This window comes from Nematostella vectensis, chromosome 11, assembly GCF_932526225.1.
Source record: "Nematostella vectensis chromosome 11, jaNemVect1.1, whole genome shotgun sequence".
Lineage (NCBI taxonomy): Eukaryota > Metazoa > Cnidaria > Anthozoa > Actiniaria > Edwardsiidae > Nematostella > Nematostella vectensis.
The window spans coordinates 9,831,072-9,850,981 of record NC_064044.1 but is presented as its reverse complement, the minus strand read 5'-3'; the positions used below and the strand labels follow the sequence as shown (position 1 = coordinate 9,850,981).

At 41.0% G+C, this 19,910-nt stretch overlaps 2 protein-coding genes and 2 long non-coding RNA genes across 7 annotated transcripts; 2 read left to right on the top strand and 2 right to left on the bottom strand.

Annotated features, from left to right (window-relative positions):
* Positions 1-133: 133 nt before the first annotated feature.
* Positions 134-8,855, bottom strand: LOC5500945 (rRNA-processing protein efg1). 2 transcript variants are annotated; one of them, XM_032369316.2, is made up of 9 exons: positions 8,672-8,855; positions 8,400-8,532; positions 8,233-8,305; positions 5,578-5,632; positions 4,064-4,142; positions 3,700-3,858; positions 3,125-3,196; positions 892-956; positions 134-622 (listed from the first exon to the last, which is right to left on the bottom strand). In XM_032369316.2, exons 1-9 carry the CDS (start codon positions 8,792-8,794, stop codon positions 500-502), a joined length of 882 nt encoding a protein of 293 aa, XP_032225207.2. In that variant the 5' UTR covers positions 8,795-8,855; the 3' UTR covers positions 134-499. The 2 variants fall into 2 exon arrangements, with proteins under 2 accessions (XP_032225207.2, XP_032225208.2); XM_032369317.2 differs by lacking the exon at positions 892-956 and having other exon boundaries at positions 469-622.
* LOC125573931 lies at positions 6,564-8,226 on the bottom strand. Its single transcript, XR_007314281.1, has 2 exons — positions 7,485-8,226; positions 6,564-7,155 (listed from the first exon to the last, which is right to left on the bottom strand). It is a non-coding gene; the product is annotated as an uncharacterized LOC125573931 (long non-coding RNA).
* Positions 8,856-8,891: 36 nt separating the features above from the next.
* LOC125573930 lies at positions 8,892-11,229 on the top strand. Of its 3 annotated transcripts, none has more exons than XR_007314279.1 (3): positions 8,892-9,009; positions 9,155-9,272; positions 10,892-11,229. It is a non-coding gene; the product is annotated as an uncharacterized LOC125573930 (long non-coding RNA). The 3 variants fall into 3 exon arrangements; XR_007314280.1 differs by having other exon boundaries at positions 8,902-9,009; positions 9,173-9,272; XR_007314278.1 differs by lacking the exon at positions 8,892-9,009 and having other exon boundaries at positions 9,016-9,272.
* A 147-nt stretch (positions 11,230-11,376) lies between these two features.
* LOC5500942 lies at positions 11,377-19,346 on the top strand. Its single transcript, XM_048734766.1, has 8 exons — positions 11,377-12,000; positions 12,374-12,613; positions 13,168-14,951; positions 15,163-15,363; positions 15,743-17,195; positions 17,634-17,766; positions 18,255-18,460; positions 19,009-19,346. Exons 1-8 carry the CDS (start codon positions 11,553-11,555, stop codon positions 19,278-19,280), a joined length of 4,737 nt encoding a protein of 1,578 aa, XP_048590723.1. The 5' UTR covers positions 11,377-11,552; the 3' UTR covers positions 19,281-19,346.
* The last annotated feature ends 564 nt before the right edge of the window (positions 19,347-19,910 follow it).

Sequence of the window (19,910 nt, the reverse complement as noted above, 5' to 3'; positions counted from 1 at the left end):
ATCTCAAAAATATAAGAAGATATGTTGGAAAGCATAGCCTACAAACCAAGATCTTAGGCTTTTTTTTACAATTGTGTACCTTTGTGTATATACAGAGAACCCTTTCTGCCTCCTTGGTACAACGATAATGCTGTTTGTGGGAAAATATTTTTATTATACACTTTTTACAAGCATTTGGATCACAACTTACATACATGTATACAATATACATATAAATGCAATTCCAAGAGGGATTGATATCTAAAAGATGGTGATATCATGGATATTTTACAGGTACAATTCCGGAGATAATTCTAGTAGAAAGTACTTAGATCAACAGGATATAAATTATTATTTGCATTATTCTTGATCAACGTCTAGTCAAGTACACTTAAGGTACACAAACATGCTAAACCTCTTTGAGGTGTGACATGTAATAACAATAAAGTCCTTAGCCGCACTGCTCATGGGAGTGAAGAAGCAATCACATAAATATAATATATCAATTTAATCATTCATTTTAGAAGCATAGGTTCTGGTGTGTTTTCTTGTGCTTCTTGTCTTTCTTGATTTTCTTTGAAGCCTCCACTTCTCTATTATCTTTCAGCCTCTTTACCTTGCGGTCACGGTTTTCTAAGGAGCTCTATTTAAGATGAGCAAACAATGTTAAAATCTAAACAAACACACGAAAGGTTTACATACATCAGCCCCTCCCAAAATATCATGGCTGCTTCTCATAGACACCGAGAAAATTGCCTTTCCTTCAAAGAAAGAACATGTCTGGTAACAATTTTTCAAGACAAATTCTCCTGCAAATTTTAGTGGATTACATTCCTTTGCAAACGTTTGTATCACCTATTGTGTGAACTTGAGAAGATTGATTGAATGTTAAATATGCTTAAATGTGCTTACCAAGGCTGCTGGTGTGGGTTTGGATTTAGTATCTTTGTGCCTAGAGGATTTTTCAGGCTTGTGATCTTGAACAGCATAATAATTACAAGGAAAGAATGAGCAAAATTATATTCAACATAAAAACTACAATACAGCCTGCGAAAAACTTGAAATTTTGTGCGCGAATTTTGCACGTTTTTTGTGTGTAGTTTGAGTGTAATTAGATTCATACACTCAAACTACATGCACCTTGAGTGGACTACACGCACCAAACAACACGCATGTGTTTGCCTCATTAAACACGAGGTTCCGCTATAAAAGGGAAAGAACCTCCAACCCCCGGGCTCAAGAACAATCAGTTATCAATCAGCCGTCAATGAGTCAACATGCCAGGACAACTGCTCTGAGGGCTAAATTCTAATTTCATATTCTGGCCAAATTAAATATCATTCCTTGAGTTGTCCATCTTAAATGGTTACATTTTTTAGTAAAATAATGCTATACCAAGCTGTGTGCACTCTAAAATACGAGCATTTTCATCACACTGGATAGAGCAAAATTTAAAATTTTGCACCTAAAACGTGAGTGGACGGAAAATCACTAATTTATCAATCTCTTAACATAACTGTCTTGTTAACTGTGCAAACATAGTTTTATTCCAGCCGAGTGAGGCTCAGAGATAAGCAATTTCACAGGAGGCTTATATTTTGTGACTGCTAGCTTGGCAGTGTTCTGATTATAATTGCAAATTCAAGGAATATATGCATTTTTAAAACGTTTCTATGCTGATTTAGCGCTAAGTTATTGCTAAGTTTTCAAACAGTAAACGTCGTCTACTTTTGTACTTTTTGGCGCCGACATAATAATGAATGTTGTTGACTCCTGGTTTCAGTCTCGTTTCCATACTGTAGGAAAATAGCTCTCTCACGTTTTTCTGAATTTCAGGTTGTTGACGTGCTTGGATTCTTTGTGACTTTTAATATGTTCATGAGTACATCAAACCTAAAAGGATTTTGAAGATATAGCTACTGTTGCTATTTGATACGGGTCAAACTGCAATATTGCTGGACTATAATGAATGTTGTTGATGGTGGAGACCGCCCAAGTGGAAGTCACGCTTGGATCACGCGCTTGGACGTCGCGCTAGCTACATAATATAAACTGGACTCGAATTGACCGGGATAAAATCAAATCATCGAGAGAAGGTGATTTTTTTTCTCGAGATCTGCATAATTTTTTGGACCAGTTTCTGATCTATAAAAAAAGGCAAGAAAACAATGTTCCTACCCAGGTGCTATTTATACCAACACAAATCCAAATTCCAAGTTGGTTGTATTGTGTAGTTCCAGAAAATATCCAACCCCCCCTCCCCCCCCCCCATTGAGGGAACTGGAAATTTCAGGGGGTAGGGGGTTCAAACGCCCAGGAAATTCCAGAGGAAAGGGGGGGGGGGGGGGTAAAATGCCCTTTTTACTCTAAATCCGCCTAATAGCACAAAAATCGCCGTAAAAAATAGTAGTTTTGGATTTTTTTGTTATTAACAATTAGCCCCCACCCCCGCCTTTGCTATTAGTTTCTGTTTAGTATCTAGTTTAGTATCTAAGAAATTTAAGTATCCAAGATCACCGCCGTGAAATCCCTTGAGAGTATTTGAGGCTACAACTCAATGCCATGCATTTGTACAATATGCGAAAAGAAACTCATCAAACTTGGTTGTTTGATGGGCGTTTGGCGTTCGATGTGATAGAATTACGCTATTCAAAGGCCTAATACAACTTTAGCTTTACTATATCGGCAATAAAAACTGATCTCTACAAATTCATGACTAATTCGGCCTAATACAAGTAGTTTTACCAAGCGAAAGTAGAAAGTTTCTTTGTATTGGTAAATAGGAAAAACTGGATTCAAAGGTTGTGTGTTGAACTGGTGCTTTCTTGCTGAAATGACGAAAAAAATTACGGAAGCAGTGTCAAACTACTATATTTAGCAGCGCTCTTGCTACTAAAATCGCTATGAAATCTTTAGTCTTCATATTTCTCGGATGTGGTTAGTTTTTACTTCACAATGTGTTGAAGGGATAAAAGCGAATGTTGTGTGTTGAACTCCTTTCAGTTTGTCAAATAACGGAAGAGTACAGAAAGCCGTTTCATATATCACTGTTCTTAGCCGTTTTATGAAATCGCACAGAAATAACGACTAAAGCCTTAGTTTATACGATTCACAGATCATTTTGGATATAATCATGTGACAATACCTTCTTTATCTTTTAGCACATTTGGCTTTGTGTCAATGAAAAAGTCATCTTCAAGCACTTGCTTGGCAGTTTCTAAAAATAAGGACGATAAAACATTACGAAATAGGAGACTCCCAGGGGGGAATCTCCATAAAAGTAGACAAGGGTGATCGTCACATTTTTAGGGTATAAAATCCGACCATCTCTTAGGGTTAAAAATTCCTTTGGCCACACCCCATTTGAATTCTGTTGACCACGCCCAACGTGCCCTCCTTAGAGTTAAAACTTTGCCAACGATCAACCCAGTCTGTTTTTATCGGAGTCCCCCCCCCCCCCGGAGGAGACTGCTCTGTGATGATTATGATGGTGAATCCAGATACTTGTGATGACGTTGATGTTAACGCCAATGGTGTTGGTGACTATAAATGGTGGTGACGATGGTGTGTTGACATTGATCATGGTGATAGTGGTGATGATGATTACAATTAGTAATGATAACGGCCATGATAGTGGTGATGATGATTGTAAAGGTAATTGCTATTAGATCAGTAATAATGATTGTAAGGATGACATATATATTATGATGATCTTCTAACCTTGATCATTGTCGTCTCCAGACATATTCAAGTTCAGCAGCTTTCCAGGCGATTTCTTCTTGCCTTGGACTTTATCTTTTCCTGGTGATGCCATCATATCATACGCCTCCCTAAATTCACCACTCTCAACCTTTTCATTTATCATCTTGAATATCTTATCTGGAAAATAATATAGAAGATGAGATAAAGCTTTGTAAATTTTTATATGCAATCATTCAATACTGTTGTGAGAAAAAAAATTTAAAGCTACACTAAAAATAACGTTCCTCCTCTAGAAAATGAAATGCTACCAGTGTCAATCTATTTGAATATTATCAAATCTGTGTGCCACTGAGCTGTAGAAAGCAACTCTCATAAGCTTTACCTTTCTTTTTGATGGCCTCTTCACTATTGCAAGGTGTAGGTGGAAAAAGAGAAATGTATTTCATCTCTGTTGGAAAGTACTGGAGAAGGGAGAAGATAGTATTACTTCGCCAGGATTCTATAGATTATATTTTCAAGCTTGTGTTTGATTATATTTATAATAGTGTTTATGGTTAACTGGGGGGAGAGGGGATTGTACAGCCCTGCTGCTGGCCATTTCCCATAAGGTGGCTTTTATTATTCACAATGCTTGTTAACAGATTTTTTACTTAACCTACCTGGAAATATCAGATACTTCATATAGCTAAAAAGATTAAACGTTGCATTGGTGTTCTCTCAAAAATAAGACATTATGTAAATATTTCAGTCCTAAAAATGCTTTACTATACATTATTATTTCCATTTCTAACTTACTCAGTTGTGACCTGGGGCAACACCTATGCAACTACTCTTAAGCCCCTTTTTATACTTCAGAAAAGGGCAATTAGAATATTAACTTTTTCTGATTTTAGGACCCCTTCAAATCCATTATTCTACCAACTTAGTCTCCTCAAACTTCATGACATAATCTATCTTAACAATGCACTGTTTATGTATGACTTCCATTCAGATCATTTGCCATCTGTCTTCAAATCATTTTTCACAAATATTAACAGGATACATCAATATAATACAAGACTTGCTAGTAGGAAGACTTATTACCTGCCTAAGATACGCACAAACTATGGCAAATTTAACATTCGCTTTCTTGGTGTAAAAATCTGGAACGATATTCAGGATGATTATAAATCTGAATCTCGCTCCAGTTTCAAGACACTAATGATCAGCTCTCTTTTAGATCGTTACAAAAGCTAACTCTATTATTGTTGTAATTTAAAAACTTAAGATTCTCTCCTATATATAAATGATCCCTATAATCGACCTCCCCTTGCTTGTGCGTGTCTTGTTCTTGTGCGCGCATCTATTATCGTTTGTTTTTTCGTTTCTGTTTGTATTGATATTATATTGATGTATCACGTTGTTTACCCAGGCAATTTTCCGCTTGACCTAGCCGCTTAAGCTCGATTAGCTATGCTATTTCTTAATGCGGCTGGTGCCCAATTATAAAAATTTTATTTATTTTTCTCCTTTTCATATTTAATAAGTAATATCTGTATAATAGAGGGTGCTAATAAAATATGTTGTTGTTGTTGTCATATATACTAACTTCAGCTGAATATGTAACTGTGCGGGTATGCACACATCAATCTTTTGTGCCGAAAATCTAAGAATTTCTAAGACATTCAAATACTACCTTTTTACAATTCACATATAATATAATAATTACAAGGGATCTGTAGTCATAGATATCATTAAAATAGTATGATATAAGCCCCCTGTGCACCCTATCTCTGTTCCCTGAAGACATTAGCAGATCCTTGGAGCAGTTTAGAATGTTATTCTCTTCCCACCCTCAGACTATCCATCCAGAACTGATAAACATAGACCAACCTCTACCAAGCATTTGTTACTCACTGTGACATAATTCCATTGTTGCTGAATTTGCTTGAGTTCTTCTTCAAGTGACTTTCTGTAACAGAAATAAACCCAAATGGTAAGCGAGACATAAAAAATAACATCCAAAAAAGGAAACATCTAAAATCATTTGTCAAGAAACTAAAATGCTCTGAAATGTAAAGAAGCATGCCTTTCATCCAATGATGCATCAAATATTTATCCGGCATGAATACCAAACATGTTGCCTTTTGCATAGTGGCCCAGATTCTGCCCAACACATCACTAGCAATGGTGGCCTGACAATAGCAGCAGATGCAGTTGTTTTTTGCACAGCAGAATTTTACATACAGTTTCAGACTACTGCAATTATCAATATTCGTTCAACTCTTATTACAGCGCAAGAAGCCCAAGTGTGACCACCTATTAATTAATTTGCACACTTCAAATGCCAGTGCATTAGATTGAGCTGTAACAGTGTTTACATTTCGATGTTACCGCTCTCAGTTCCCGTTCAGTTGATTTTTTTAGCGATTCAGCGATTTCCACACTCTCCTAGTACAATCAAATCGTAGCAGTCCCTAGTAAATATGAAAATGTATGGCCAGGATTGGTAAAAACTTCGAAGGTCAGTGTGTTTATGGAAAAGACTATGACATGACGGAAAAACATGACATGACGCTTCAAATAAGCCCATTTCAAATTGAATAAGGCGGATAATTTCTCTGAGTACTTAGTAACTTAAAGCAAACAAAATATCAAGTGCGACTTTTTTTTAAATTGATGCGACCTTTTGTAAAGTGTCATTGACAATTGAGCTTTTCGTCCCTGAACTGATAAACAGGCCAACGATGATCAAGGAAAAATTATCTTAAAAAGGCAAAATCTGGTTATGTGCACTTCGGCCTCACGTTATTTGTTGTATTATGTGTCCATAATACAAGCAACCATTGTAAGAAATTTTGTCTTCTCTCTCTATCTGAAATTGCGCGTTTTCCAGGTTTTTCCGTCATGTCATGGCACACTATGTTGCGCTTTTCGACATCTCGCCGCCTCGACCTCTCGTATCGTTAAACCCAGTGAAAGCAGCGTGTAAACTTTGTGTTTCTGGGCCACAACATTATGCTGTGCGTTATGTACGCAATGTTGGAATGTGCTGGGTGGCGCTGGACGATGTGGAAATTTCGTTATCACTTGTCGTGTAGTGAACCTCTCTCAATCTGGAATTGCATGTTTTCCAGGTTTTTCCGTCATGTCAAAGACTATAGATTCCGTGTTTAAATTTTGATTTTAGTGATAATGCTGCCTTGTACCCAGGAGCTTACTATGGGGGTGCCGGGTGTGGCAGGTATGGGGGTACTGGGTGTGGCAGGTATGGGGGCTCTTGGTGAGGCAGGTAGGGGTACCGGGTGTGGCAGGTATGGGGGTGGCAGGTATGGGGGCTCTTGGTGAGGCGGGTAGGGGTACCGGGTGTGGCAGGTATAGGGGTGGCAGGTATGGGGGCTCTTGGTGAGGCAGGTAGGGGTACCGGGTGTGGCAGGTATGGGGGTACCGGGTGTTGCAGGAGTAGCACGAAAAACAGGAAGCGCCTGGCAGATTCTGAAAACAAAATGGCAGCAGATAATGAGGTCAGAAATATGCATGGTAAACAACATGCTTTTATTGAAGTGAGAAGGGAGCGAAATGTTGACCAAGCTGTCCTACGAGATCGTGCGCCTTGTCCTCAGTCACAATTTCTACAAGGAAAATGATGAACTTTACGGGAAAGCCGGAGTAGCTAATCATTTTCTAATAGCACACAGAATCAACTTTGTTGACAAGAACATGCAGGAAGCTCTAGCGTTACGACCGCTACTTCACGTAAGCGAAACATGACTCTTTGTTCAAGAATTGTTTGAGAATAGAAGTGAGCATGTAAGTCGCATTACCTTCCAAATCAAGGTCTTGGAAGGATGTGTCAAGTTCAATATCTCCCTCTGACGCTATCGCTGACTTTTGCTTGGAGAGTTGACTCCAAAAACTTCCTTCCAAGCTACATTTCTTTGATTATTTGTACCTCAAAACACAAATATATAAAATTTCTAAACAAAAACTAAAGTGATTGATCCTGTAATTTCTTAGCACAAATGATTTTTCTCTCAAAATCCAGAAATCAGAAACAATGTTACAGAAATCGGACAGAATCTGCGAGGCATCTCATTTCTCCAGTTGACCCTTCCCTAGTCCTTTGCGCCAGCGTTAAACCTTTCCTTGGCTCATTGTGCTCACTAGTATATTTTTCACTTGTTTTTACTGACTTGAGACGCCTGGGTACGAGGCAGGTGATATTGCTGCTTACCTCTCAGTCCCGATCAGTTGATATTCGTTAATTAATAGGTGGTCACACTTGGGCTTCTCGCGCTGTTATAATTTCCAAATGCTAAATCGGTTCCTGGCATCCATCATTCAAACTTACAAAATTGCATTTGGTGGATGTTCATTCATTTCAGTAACTTGTGGAGAGGTGACATTTCCATATTGGAAACCATTTTAGTGTTCACAAATAAAAACTTTGAGTAATATTAGCTAGAAGGCGATTTAGCTGTTAGAAATAGTCGATGGGAGTTCACAGAATAAATAAAAACTTGTTTTTTTTTCAAAGTATTGTTGTTTTCTTAAAACTTTACAGTACTGTACCTTTCATGGTCCTCAGTACATGTGTCAAGATTCTTCTTGCAATTGTTATACTTTCTCTGGACTTTTCTAAGCTCTACAGCGAGTAATTAAAGTACTTCAGTACATTCAAATAACTTGATAGAAACAAGCACCAAGATTGAACTCCACAAATAAAAATCACTCCTTACCGAAGAACTTCACCATTTTGTATTTTTTCGCTATTTTTTTGTCCCTGTCCTCCTTGGCTTTATCCCTTAGCTCTTTCTCAAGCATGTTCAGAATGCGTTCTTGAGCGACTCTCATGTTGGCAGGAAGGTTTTCCTATAAGGCACAATATAGATGTCCATATATTTGTGCGTTAACAAGTTTCGCTGTCAAACGAGAAATGAACATTATGATAGATGGCTGAAATGTGGGGATCGGAAAAGCACAATTAATCGCTGCAAATTAACCCCTCTACCTGTCGCAAAAGCCGCTGCACGCTTCTTAGCTGATCCCTGAGAGATTTCTTACGGTTCTTCGTCTTTTTTGGAAGGTGGTTTTTCGGGGAAGTATGTCTTAGATGCGTCTTAGTGGGAGCCATGTTTTCATTCTTTCACGTGGGACACGAAGTGACGTGAGCCCGCGATCCGGAGACAGTGGAAATAATCAAGCCTCGATATCAGGCCATTACAGCTTCCGGGGAAATTACCGGGAATTTCCCGCCGTCTCAGAATAGAATAACATTCAACCTACAAAATCACAGAAAAATATGATCAAAGAAAATAAGAGATATTCAAGCCATCGAAGCAGAAGAGGGTAAGTTTTTATGCAAGAAAAAAAAAACTGAATTTAAATATTTTGCTAAAATGCAGTTTCGCCTTAGTGATTTCTTGGAAATAAAACCGGAAGCTATCAACAAAGATATACATAGAGTAGGGGATTTTTTTCATTACGTATTCAGCTTTCACTTTCACGGTAGAAAACAAGACCGAGCTTAGAACTTGGTTTACTGCAGAACACGACAACGATTACTTAAAGTCTTGAGAGGGCGAGAAAGAAAGAAGACATCAAATAATCAGGTACAGTCAATAAACAGCAATAGGCATTTCCGCCTAGTTGAAGAGCGATTGGGGTCTACGCTCTTCGACAAACAACTGGCCAAATACAGAAACTTTGTTCTACTAGAAACTGGCTAACTTGTTCCGATTAACGCAATTGCAAAATTCCGAGTACCGTAATGTCCGTAATGCTTGGTACGGTGGGGCTCCAACGGGTGATTGAATAAGGTTTTAATTCGACTTCTCCTAGAAGGGAGACAAAACATTGTCCATATAGAAATATGAGTTACTCAGAGTGATAGCAAGGAGCTCGAATAATCCGAGCTCAAAAGGTTCCAGGTACTATAAACAGTAACAACAAAGAGTATTTATATTTAATATCCTGAGCAGTAAAGAATGATCTCTGTTGCATTATTCAAATACAGTCGAAGCTCTCATAAGCGACCACCCTTGGGAACTGAATTTTGGTCGTTGACTAAGCTTGTTGCTTAAGAGCTTAAAAAACAAGGGAAAAACTCTGTTGATGGTTTGTAATTGTGGACTGGTCGCTTATGGGAGCGGTCCTTCAGAGAGTTTCGACTGTTGATGCCTCCGTGAAGTCAATTTTAAAGCCCTATCATGACTAGTGTTAACTAATAATCCCGTATAATTTGTGCTTATTTTATATTGCTATAGAACGTTAACAGATAGTGAAATTCTAAACAATTATATTCTGCTTGCGCCATTCTTCTGTAGACATGTGGTGTTGTACTCGAATCAACCAAGCATTATTATGTTATTTTCGCCATGTCAGTCAGTCGCGAATTTGATTATTTGTCAGTCGTTGGGGGAGGAGAGGGATTAGGTGATGTTAGACGTTCGAATTCCCCCTTTATTACAAATAACGCTTATAGAACGATAATATGGGATGCATCTGGTAAAAATCACTCTAAAAATCACATTCAAATTGCTACCACTATCTCCTATACCAATATAATGTCATCCCAGAATAGAATACGTCCTATAGAAGAATTCATAACAACTAAATTTGCATGGGACATTTTGTGCTGCCTTTTTATGTTAGTAATACACTCTTTTTTTTTTTCATCTTTTTCAACTTATTTTTCAACTGAAAATTTGAGGTTCTTTTAAAAAAGAGTGTAGTCTATGTAGTCTAAATGACACTCGTTGATTAAGCAGATTGGTCTCAGCAGTGGATTATGGCTATTCTGTACGCGAGTTCGCATTGAACTAGCAATGCTGCGAATATGGGAATCAAGGTTTTTAGAAAGGGCAAAAATTCTAAAAATATGGGACCGTTTGGTCGCTCGGACCACCCCTAGAACCGCCAATAGTCTTTAAAGAAGGCCAATCACGCCGCTATTTTATGCTCCCGCTCAATGGCGAGTCACACAAAGCATACATTACCACCGGTTAATTCAAGCAAGTAGCCAAGATATTTTCAATCATATATCCTCAATAACATATCAGACTTCATTCGTACACTGTTATTTTGAAGGTTCTTGCGAATAAATCCCTATTTTTTCAATGATAAACAATAACAAAGGAGTGGGTGATTAACATTCTTTATCTTAGCAGGAACTGCTGAATTAAGATGACTATTCTTAATCCAATTTAGCGTTTTATACCCCTATTCTCAGTATTATGGCAAGTGAGGAGATTAGCACAGATGAGGTGTACCTGGGACTTCCTGAAGATCACGTTGAGGACGTAAAAGATTGCAATCCACAAGAGGCATCTGCAGCGAGAAATGATCATATAGAAAGCTCGAAGCCAAGTCTTGAAAACCTTGACTTTGAGGGAAAAGTACGGAAACTCCAGGAACACTTCAAAAACATCCCTCGTTATCAAATACGAAAAGTATTAGGGAGACCCGATGTTCGTAATAATGCGAGTTTGGCTTGGAGTTGTCTTGAAGACTTGGGCAGTGACGTAAGAAAGAACTCAAATGATGCAAATGAAGGGTACGGTGCGAAAAGAGAAAATGGAATGGAAGGATGGAGAAGAGGAGGAGTACAAAGAGGGGGGAGAGGTGGATGGAGGGGAAGAGGAGGAGGTGAGGGTAATGGTGCAGGAGGGGGAATAGGAAGAGGGGGAGGAAGAGGAAGAGGAGGAGGAGAAGGAGGATGGGGAGGAAGAGGAGGAAATGGAGGAGGAAGAGGAGGAGGGGAAGGAGGAGGAGGAAGAGGAAGAGGCACAGGAGGAGGATCGAGAGGGGGAGGAGCAGATGGTAGAGGTAGGGGAAGAGGAGGTACAGAAGAAAGAACAAGGATCGAAGGATATGGAAGTGGCTCGCAGGATATGGGGTATTTCGGGGAAGATAATCAATCCGACCAAAGCAGTGATTACAGCGGAGAGCAGTCATACCAGTCATTCAAAAGAGACCGGGCATCGAGAGGAAGGGGTCGAGGTCGAACTGCATGGACTCAACCTACGCCGGGCACAGGCGAGAATGAGACAAGGCCAGACGTGATAGAACTACATGACAAGAACGAAGACTGGAAGCATGCTCCGGCAAGGAAAGTGAAGCAGAACAATAACAAAAGGAAACGAAACCAAAGAAGAAAACAAAACAGACAAGAGTCCAGTCAAAACAATAGCAATCACAGCAAGTTCCTTGTGAGCGTGGGTAACAGATGTGACATCGAGACACTTAAGAACTACCTTGAGGCAATGACGACAGAGGGTGTGGCCCGTATTGCGCCAATCCACGAGGGAGAATTTCTCGTTTTCTTTGACTGCATGCGAGGTAAGTGAGCCTTCTATCAGAATTTTCCGCAGGCATCTGTCAACTCGAGGTGATAGAAAAAAGCAAATGATTTGGGTTTCCTGTTTAAAAAATCGGTTAAGAATCCCCCCATACTCTCTCCCTCTTACTCTTCCACTTCTTTTCTTTCAAATTCTCCAAGGAGGCCGAGACCTAGGACAAACGCGATATTTTCATGTACCGACCCAATTGCATGCAAATCGACATAAACAATCGACTTATCATTGGCAAGCCTTTGCATTTGAAACGGCAAATGAAAAGAACGGCGTTTGTTCTAGGCCTGCACACATGTACCGAGCGTCTTTCTTATGACGGGGGTGAGATTCGAACCCTATAAATGTATCATTATTTTCAGACTTTAGTAAAGCAGAAGAGAAAATCAGCAAGACGCCATTAGAGGGGGCCAAGGTCACCATCACTCGCCTTTGTCATAACCCCACCTGGTGTGTCAGGGTGGAAGGATTCGCCAGCGGCACCACTTTTGATCAGCTGCGATTCTACTTTGCTAATGCCAAAAACGGTGGCGGGGAGGTAAACAAGCTGGAGTTCACTGAGGGCAACAACACAGCCGTCATCTACTTTAATAGCCAAGAAGGTGAGTAACTTGTTAGAGTAAGAAGTTGGGCTTGAGATATGTTGAGACTTTTTGGGGAGTGGGAGGTGGTACAGTCATTCTAGCCTAAGTCAAGCCATTTAAGACTGGCTTTTACTAGTGATATTTATTTCCTATTGCAAGGAAAGAGTAAGTGCATACATTCGTTTGCTTCTGTTTGGCCGATCCACACTTTTTTGCGCTTTTGATCAATCTTGGGCTTGCCTCTTATTAGGCCTGTTAGGAATAGGGAAGGGGGAAGGTTTGGAGAAAGAAGTTTGGGATAAGGAGGACTGGAGCAAACAAGCAAGACAAATTCATTTCCCAGCCTCGCAATACGTGCTTTGTCCGTTTCTTCACTCTCAATCCTACGACTGTACGTTCTCTGCTTCGCATTTATCGGGATAGCTTACTGCTTCTCACATATGTTGTGGAGGTTTATCAGTAAACCGTGGCCAAGGGAAACAAATGAAACATCACCACTCGGAAAATTAGTTATCATCTGACTCCCTTTGCATCTTCATTTGAGACATTTTCATATTTCGTTTTTTCTACAGTTGTTAAAAACCTGCTCAGCAAGGAGCATAAGCTTGGTGACTCCATACTAAAGCTGACAGGGGTGCCACAATCCATGGATGAAGAAGGTCCGAAACATCACGGCCAGACCACCAACCCCAAGCATAATGGAGGCAACAAGGAGACAACCAGTTCTAGCCAAACCCCAACTGATTATAAGCCAGGAATCATCGAGGTCGCAGTTGACCTAAATATCATGGAATTCGTGAGAAAATCGAAGTACTTTCTTGAACTTGTGACATCTCTTCGAGAAATTGGATTCGATTTGGTATACAAAAGCAATTCCAGGACTCAAACCATCACAGAAAAAGACCCGACATGTGCAAACAGACACGATGATGCTGTCGAAGTTTTCGATTCTATGATGGCCAGATTCGTAAGCTTTGATTATGATGTACCTGGAACTGGTGCCGACTCCTGGAAACTATTGCTGCGGAGTCTTACAACACTTAAGCAAGAGCGTGGACAAAACAGTTTTTATTTCCAACAAGACGCAAACTGCAGGCAAATTAAGGTGACATGCTTGAAATCCTTAAAAGAAGAAATCGAAAAAAATCTTCAGGCCAAGTCTTACAAGGAGACGACTATTAACAGTGGTGATACAGACGAAGAGAAAATATTCCTTCTTGACAAACTTGAATTTGGTAAAGCAATACAGGTAGAGTATCCTGATATGATAGTGCAAGTTGATTTACAAAAACAAGAGGTCTTAGTGAAAGGCCCCAAGGAACAGTATGAGAAAGCTATCATGAAGGTCTACCAAAAGCTCGGACAAATGTCAGGAAAAACGCTGTCATTAAGCGCTAACGTCGCAGAGATGCTCAATACTGACCAGGGTCTTGCAAGGGTTAAGGAAGAGATGAAGAAACAGAAGATTGAAGCAGTCTTCTCCATCGCTGAAGTCAGCGGGAAGTGTTCTGTTTTTGGAAGCTCCAGCACCGAGGCAGACAAAGCCTCTGAAGTAGTTACCAAGCTCATTAAGGAGGTCAAGATCGACGTGGGAAAGGACAATCAAGATCTTCTTGCAAGCAAACAATGGAGCGCAGTTTGTGACGATGTCAAAGGAAGGTGTAATGTCTATGTACGAAGGAACAAGTGGAACGAGACTTGGTTCACTGGATTTGCAGATGATGTCGATAAAGCGGAGCAGCGAGTTAAAAGGTTTCTTGAAGAAAACGCCATTAAAACAGAAAAGTACCCCTTAGCGTCTGCCGTGCAACGTCGTTATATCGTGTGGCACAGGATGACGGACTTGAAGGGTTTCGAAGAGAAACTCAAGGACCAAGGCGTGAAGTTTGCTCCTACAATCAAGTCCAACGAGCTTTCAATCACTGGAACGAAGAATGGCATCAGCAGGGCCAAGGCTGCTTTAGTGCAGCTTGTAGGTACCATCGTTACAAAGTCGTCGCAAGTCACTCAGCCTGGCCTGAAAAAGCTTTTTGCTGATGGAAAAGAAGCCGCGCTGACCAGAACTGTGGAGCAAGAACACCACTGTGTCATTGAGGTTGCGCAACCGCAGCTCCAGGGACCCTCTGCTGGACAGTCTACCGGCGGTAACGGATCGGCCCAGAATGCACAGCGTCGCGCTGGCAAACCACTTCTTAGTAAATTATGGCAGTCATTTACTGGTCGGGGAAGCGAGAGCGACTCGGGGGAAGACAGCGAGGACGAGGAAGGGTTTGTCATTCCGCACTTAGGTGGAAACCAGGTGTCAGTAGGGAAGACAGTGATAGCGTGGAACCAGGGAGACATTGTTAAACAAAAGGTAAGATATCAATAATAATTTAAGAGAGATGAGCTTGAACAGAAGAGACTAGGTTATTTGACAATCACACTTCAAGATATTGATGATGTGTGATGGGTGAAAAGGGAAAGTTACTGTGCATATAATAAGTATAATCAATAGTATTATGATTGGCCTTGGTATAGAAAGACGTTATGTGATTATGAAGCTGACTTTGTTTCCAACCCTCCAGGCGGATATTTTAGTCACCCTAACCCAAGGCCAGCTTGCCAAAGCCTTTTACTCCGCTGACCCGCAGCTACAGCAAGCAGTACAAAACACACCGACTTCCGGCGGTGTTACAGTCACCTCAAGTGGTTCTATGACTAACTGCAAGCATGTGATGCATGGACAATGTTCCAACTGGAACGGTGTCAACGGCTCCGCGGCTAACGTGAGTTATGAATCTGTAAGGATTTCTAGAGGAAGGAAAGGAGGAAGGGAGGAAATTTAAAGAGAGCAGAGGTGGTAGGTAGGAAAATGGAAAGAATAAAAGAGAGAAAGAATAGATAAAAGAAGATGTGGACGCAGCGCAGGTAGGATAGATCGGCAAAATGTAGAACGGGAGGAAGAAAGTAGGGTATAAATAATAGAGGGAAATGGATGGAATGAGAACGTAAGGAGACGAGAAAGGATAAAGGCCATATAGGAAGAAAGTACGTGTCAAAGAAAGGGAACAATGTGTAAAGAAACATGAAGTTTATTATATGGATTATAATATTATATTATCTTCTTTTATATGGAATAACGCTTAATTGATTATTCTTTTACAGGGACTTGATAAACTGGTACAAAGCTGCTTGGAAAACACAGATCTGCTAGGGATGAATACAATTGCCTTTCCTATCATAGGAACAGGTGGATTCAGCTTTCCACACCATGAGGCCTGCAGAATAATGCTAAGCAGCGCATTAAACTACTGCAGAGCCAACCCCAACACAGGGATTACCGATATTAGTTTGGTCGTGTTCCCTCAAGACCAGGCGTTGGTAACTGCATTCCAAACAGAATTTAATAGCTTAACATCCAAAGGTGCTCCTATGCCTGTTGCTCAAGCAAGCTCCACCATGCCTGCTCAAATCAGCGGTGTTCTCATTCGGGTAGTCCCTGGCGATTTGACCAAAGAAAACGCCCCAGTAGATGCGATTGTGAATATCATTGGCACCTCCATGGATATGCAGCAAGCTGGAGAAGTAAGCAAAGCAGTTTCTGCAGCGGCGGGACCACGCCTCCAACAAGAATGCTCACAACTAGGCCAGCAACCTGCTGGTTCAGCGGTGATTACAAGAGGCTACAACCTGGGTGTCAATCACGTGATCCACATGGTTCCTGGAGGTAACAGCAAAACGCAGCTGTCGCAGTGCTTGGAAAGTTGTCTCCAGGCGGGCGATGCTCAGGGATTTAAGTCAGTGTCGCTCCCAGCGTGTGGCACAGGTGGCTTTGGGCTTTCCGAGGCCGACTCTGCCGACCTGACCTTTAATGCATTCAGGAATATCTGCCCCAAGCTGAACAGCATCACCGAGATTAAGGTCGTTATTTTCAACAAGGCCACCTTGCTGCAAGCCTTTCAGCTCCAACTGCATAAACTCGGCACATCGTCCTTATTCAAGAAAGCGGTCTCGCCGAGAAAGTCTTACTCCTCCAAGAATTCGCAGTCAGCAGTAATCCAGCCTCGTTCCCAAGACACTGTGAAGTTCACAGTCTATGGAAAAAGTAATAATGCCGTCGACGACGCAGTGAAAGCCCTGGTTGATGCTTTTAAAAGCGTCTGCGTAACTCAGGAGGTTAAAGACGAGGCAGTGTCGAGTCTAAGCAGCTCACAGCGCCAGACGTTAAGCGCAAAAGCTTTCAAGAACGACATAGATATAAATTTCGATGATGCGTCAAATCGAGTCGTTATCGGAGGCGGGGCACAAGATGTAATGTCGCTTGTCAATGACGTTTGGAAAGAGCTAAACGATCGTAAAGAGAAAGACAAGGCCAAAGAGCATGCCTCGGTGCTGTACAAGACCATTCGCTGGCAGTATAACAAGAACGGTACTTCTGTGGTGTTCGACAAACACGTGAATGCAGAGATCGAGAAGGCCCATAGCAACAAGACACCAAGCGTTACCGTCAAGCACGGTCACGAAACGTTCGTGATCACCATGGCTACGATGACAGGTGTCAGTCAAAGCGGTGGACAGCAGATAACAGTGACGCGGGGAATTGTGGGAGTTACTTCAGGTAATAAAAACACCCTAAGGCCTTTCTTTTGTATGCAAACATTAATTTATCCCTAAAAGACGTGGATGTAGAGTTATTCTTGAAGGAACTGGACATTGCAATATATGGAGAGCCGGCAACGTAATTCACCCAAAGAGAAGAGCGTGAAACCTTTGGATATAAAGCACAGTCACACTCACAAACTGGTCACAAGAAGAAGAAAAAGCAAAGAAATTCAGTAACCTCCCCGTCAGTTATCAAACGTTTGGGATCTTCCTTTTGTTCAAAAGTTCAATTTTAATAATCAAATATTTTCCTAAAAACTTTCTCACATTCGATGTATTTGGACTTATAAGATACCTAAATAAAAATTAGACATAGGGATTTGGAATAATATTCAGCCCTCTCCCATTTCTAGGGTTCTCGCCTCCTGACCCTACAATTTTATATCTTCTGCAGGAAGCTCGGTCTCTCTACCTCCAAATTGGGATCCGATGCCTGTGGGGACGGATGGCAAGGAAAAGACAGTGCACACGGTCAATCTGTCACAAACTTCGACTGAATACCAGACAGTCAGCAATCTTTTCAAAAGGTTTGTAGCTAGTTATTTACGTATTGCGGTTTTATCTGGTAGAACATCTGGTAGTCAGGTAGGCAGTCTGGTAGGCAGGCACATAGTGTATGGCTTTAATTTATAACAAGTTAACAATGTCCTCTGAAAGTTGCCAATGTCCTCTTATATCTACACAGTGGCGGCGGACTGTTCACGCTTGCCCCCCCCCAACCCCCCCCCCCCCCTACTTTCAAAAGTTTTTTTTTTACATGAACGCACGGTTTGTACATAAATTATGTTACAAGTGTGGTATTTTTACAACTTTTTGTATTCACTTCTATCTGTTCTCTATCTCAATCACCCTCCAACCCCCTCCCCCCGGTCACTTCCGCCCCCTCCCCCCCCCCCCCCCCCCCCTGCACTTTTGGGACCACTCCGACGCCCTTGTTATCATATATGATGTTGCTCCGTCGCCATACATAATTATCATTGACAACAACACATAACATATTACACTTATTTTATAGTACGGGTGGAACTGGTAATATCAATCAGATTCAACGCGTACAAAACCCTCACCTCTACCGAGCGTACATGGTTAAGAAGGACAAAATGGACAAAGACAACGTAGGAATAAACAATGAGAGAACTCTTTTTCACGGAACTAATGGCTCAAACGTCAGCGCCATCAACACACAAGGATTCAACAGAAGCTTTGCAGGGAAAGCAAGCGGTAAGGCACCAAATACCTCGTTATTGGGGAAGGGTGACGTTATAGATAAAGTTTAAGAACTATAGAGCAGCAAATTAAAGTGTTTTTTCGTGCCGTCAAATGTCGTCAAGCACTGATAACGCGGATCGATGCTGTCGAAATGTCCGTCGATGTTAAGTGTGCGTTTGTGCGAACATTGCAAATCAAAAGAACAACGACGTCTGTGTGTACACACAATTTGCTTTGTTCGGTTCACTAAACGACAAGTGATAACGGAATTTCCACATCTTCCAGCGCCACCCAGCACATTCCAACATTGCATACATAACGCACAGCATAATGTTGTGGCCCAGAAACACAAAGTTTACACGCTGTTTTCACGGGGTTTAACGATACGAGGTCGAGGCGGCGAGATGTCGAAAAGCGCAACATAGTGTGCCATTGAATACCGCGACCATAGTCAATACAATATGCAATTTACTATACGGAAGAGACACAGCACAAGAAATAAAAACGAATAAACATTTTTTTTAAAGACACTACAGTAAATTGTTGTTATTATCTTATAGGTACTGCATTAGGAAATGGTGTATACTTCGCAGCAAGCGCCTCTTACTCCATGGGTTACGCACATCAAAGTGGAAATGGCAGACACATGTACGTAGCCAAGGTCCTAGTTGGGAAATATACACAGGGTCGCCAAGGTCTCCTCAACCCTCCCTGCATAAATGCTTCAATACCGGAGATTCTGTACGACTCAGTAGACAATGGCGGAGGAAGTGTATTCGTAGTTTTTCACGACAGTCAGTGCTATCCTGAGTACCTGATAACTTTCCAGTAAATAAATGAGGATTCCGAATGTAATACAGCTACTCAGGGTATTAGGTAACACCAAGAGACCATGATATAAAAGAACGAATCCCCGTGGCCCATGATGCCGTCCATGAAAGCTATTTTTAGATAGCGCGAGCTTGTCAATCATAGCATCCATACATGGTTCGTCGCGCCATATTTGGTTATGGGCGCCCCGAGCTAGTACAATTTCACACCATTTTTTTCCCTCTGCACTTCTTTACTTCGTTCGCTAACTGTTTTTATCCTTTTAGCTGCTCTTCAAGGCTCATGATCACAATGCTACTCATGGGGTGGTGTCCTGTTATCTGTTAAGTTATCTAATGTTCAGTTATCTATGTGTTTTATAAATAATTTAACGGGAAGACGTCGGGGAGACGGTAAATTTGGAGTTCATTCAAGATGCATCGTGCAGACTCCTAAAAAGTTCTTTTTCTCTGCAATTCGGTGAGATAGAATACCTAGGCATTCTCAGAGTCTATGTTATGTATTTTAATACAAGAAGGCCATTGTTTTTCTTTGATTTATAACATTTTTAGATGAATGAACTTCAATTTTTCACGCAAATGTTCAGAAAATCATGTCACTCAAGAAACCCTTGTCACTAGAATAAGATTGA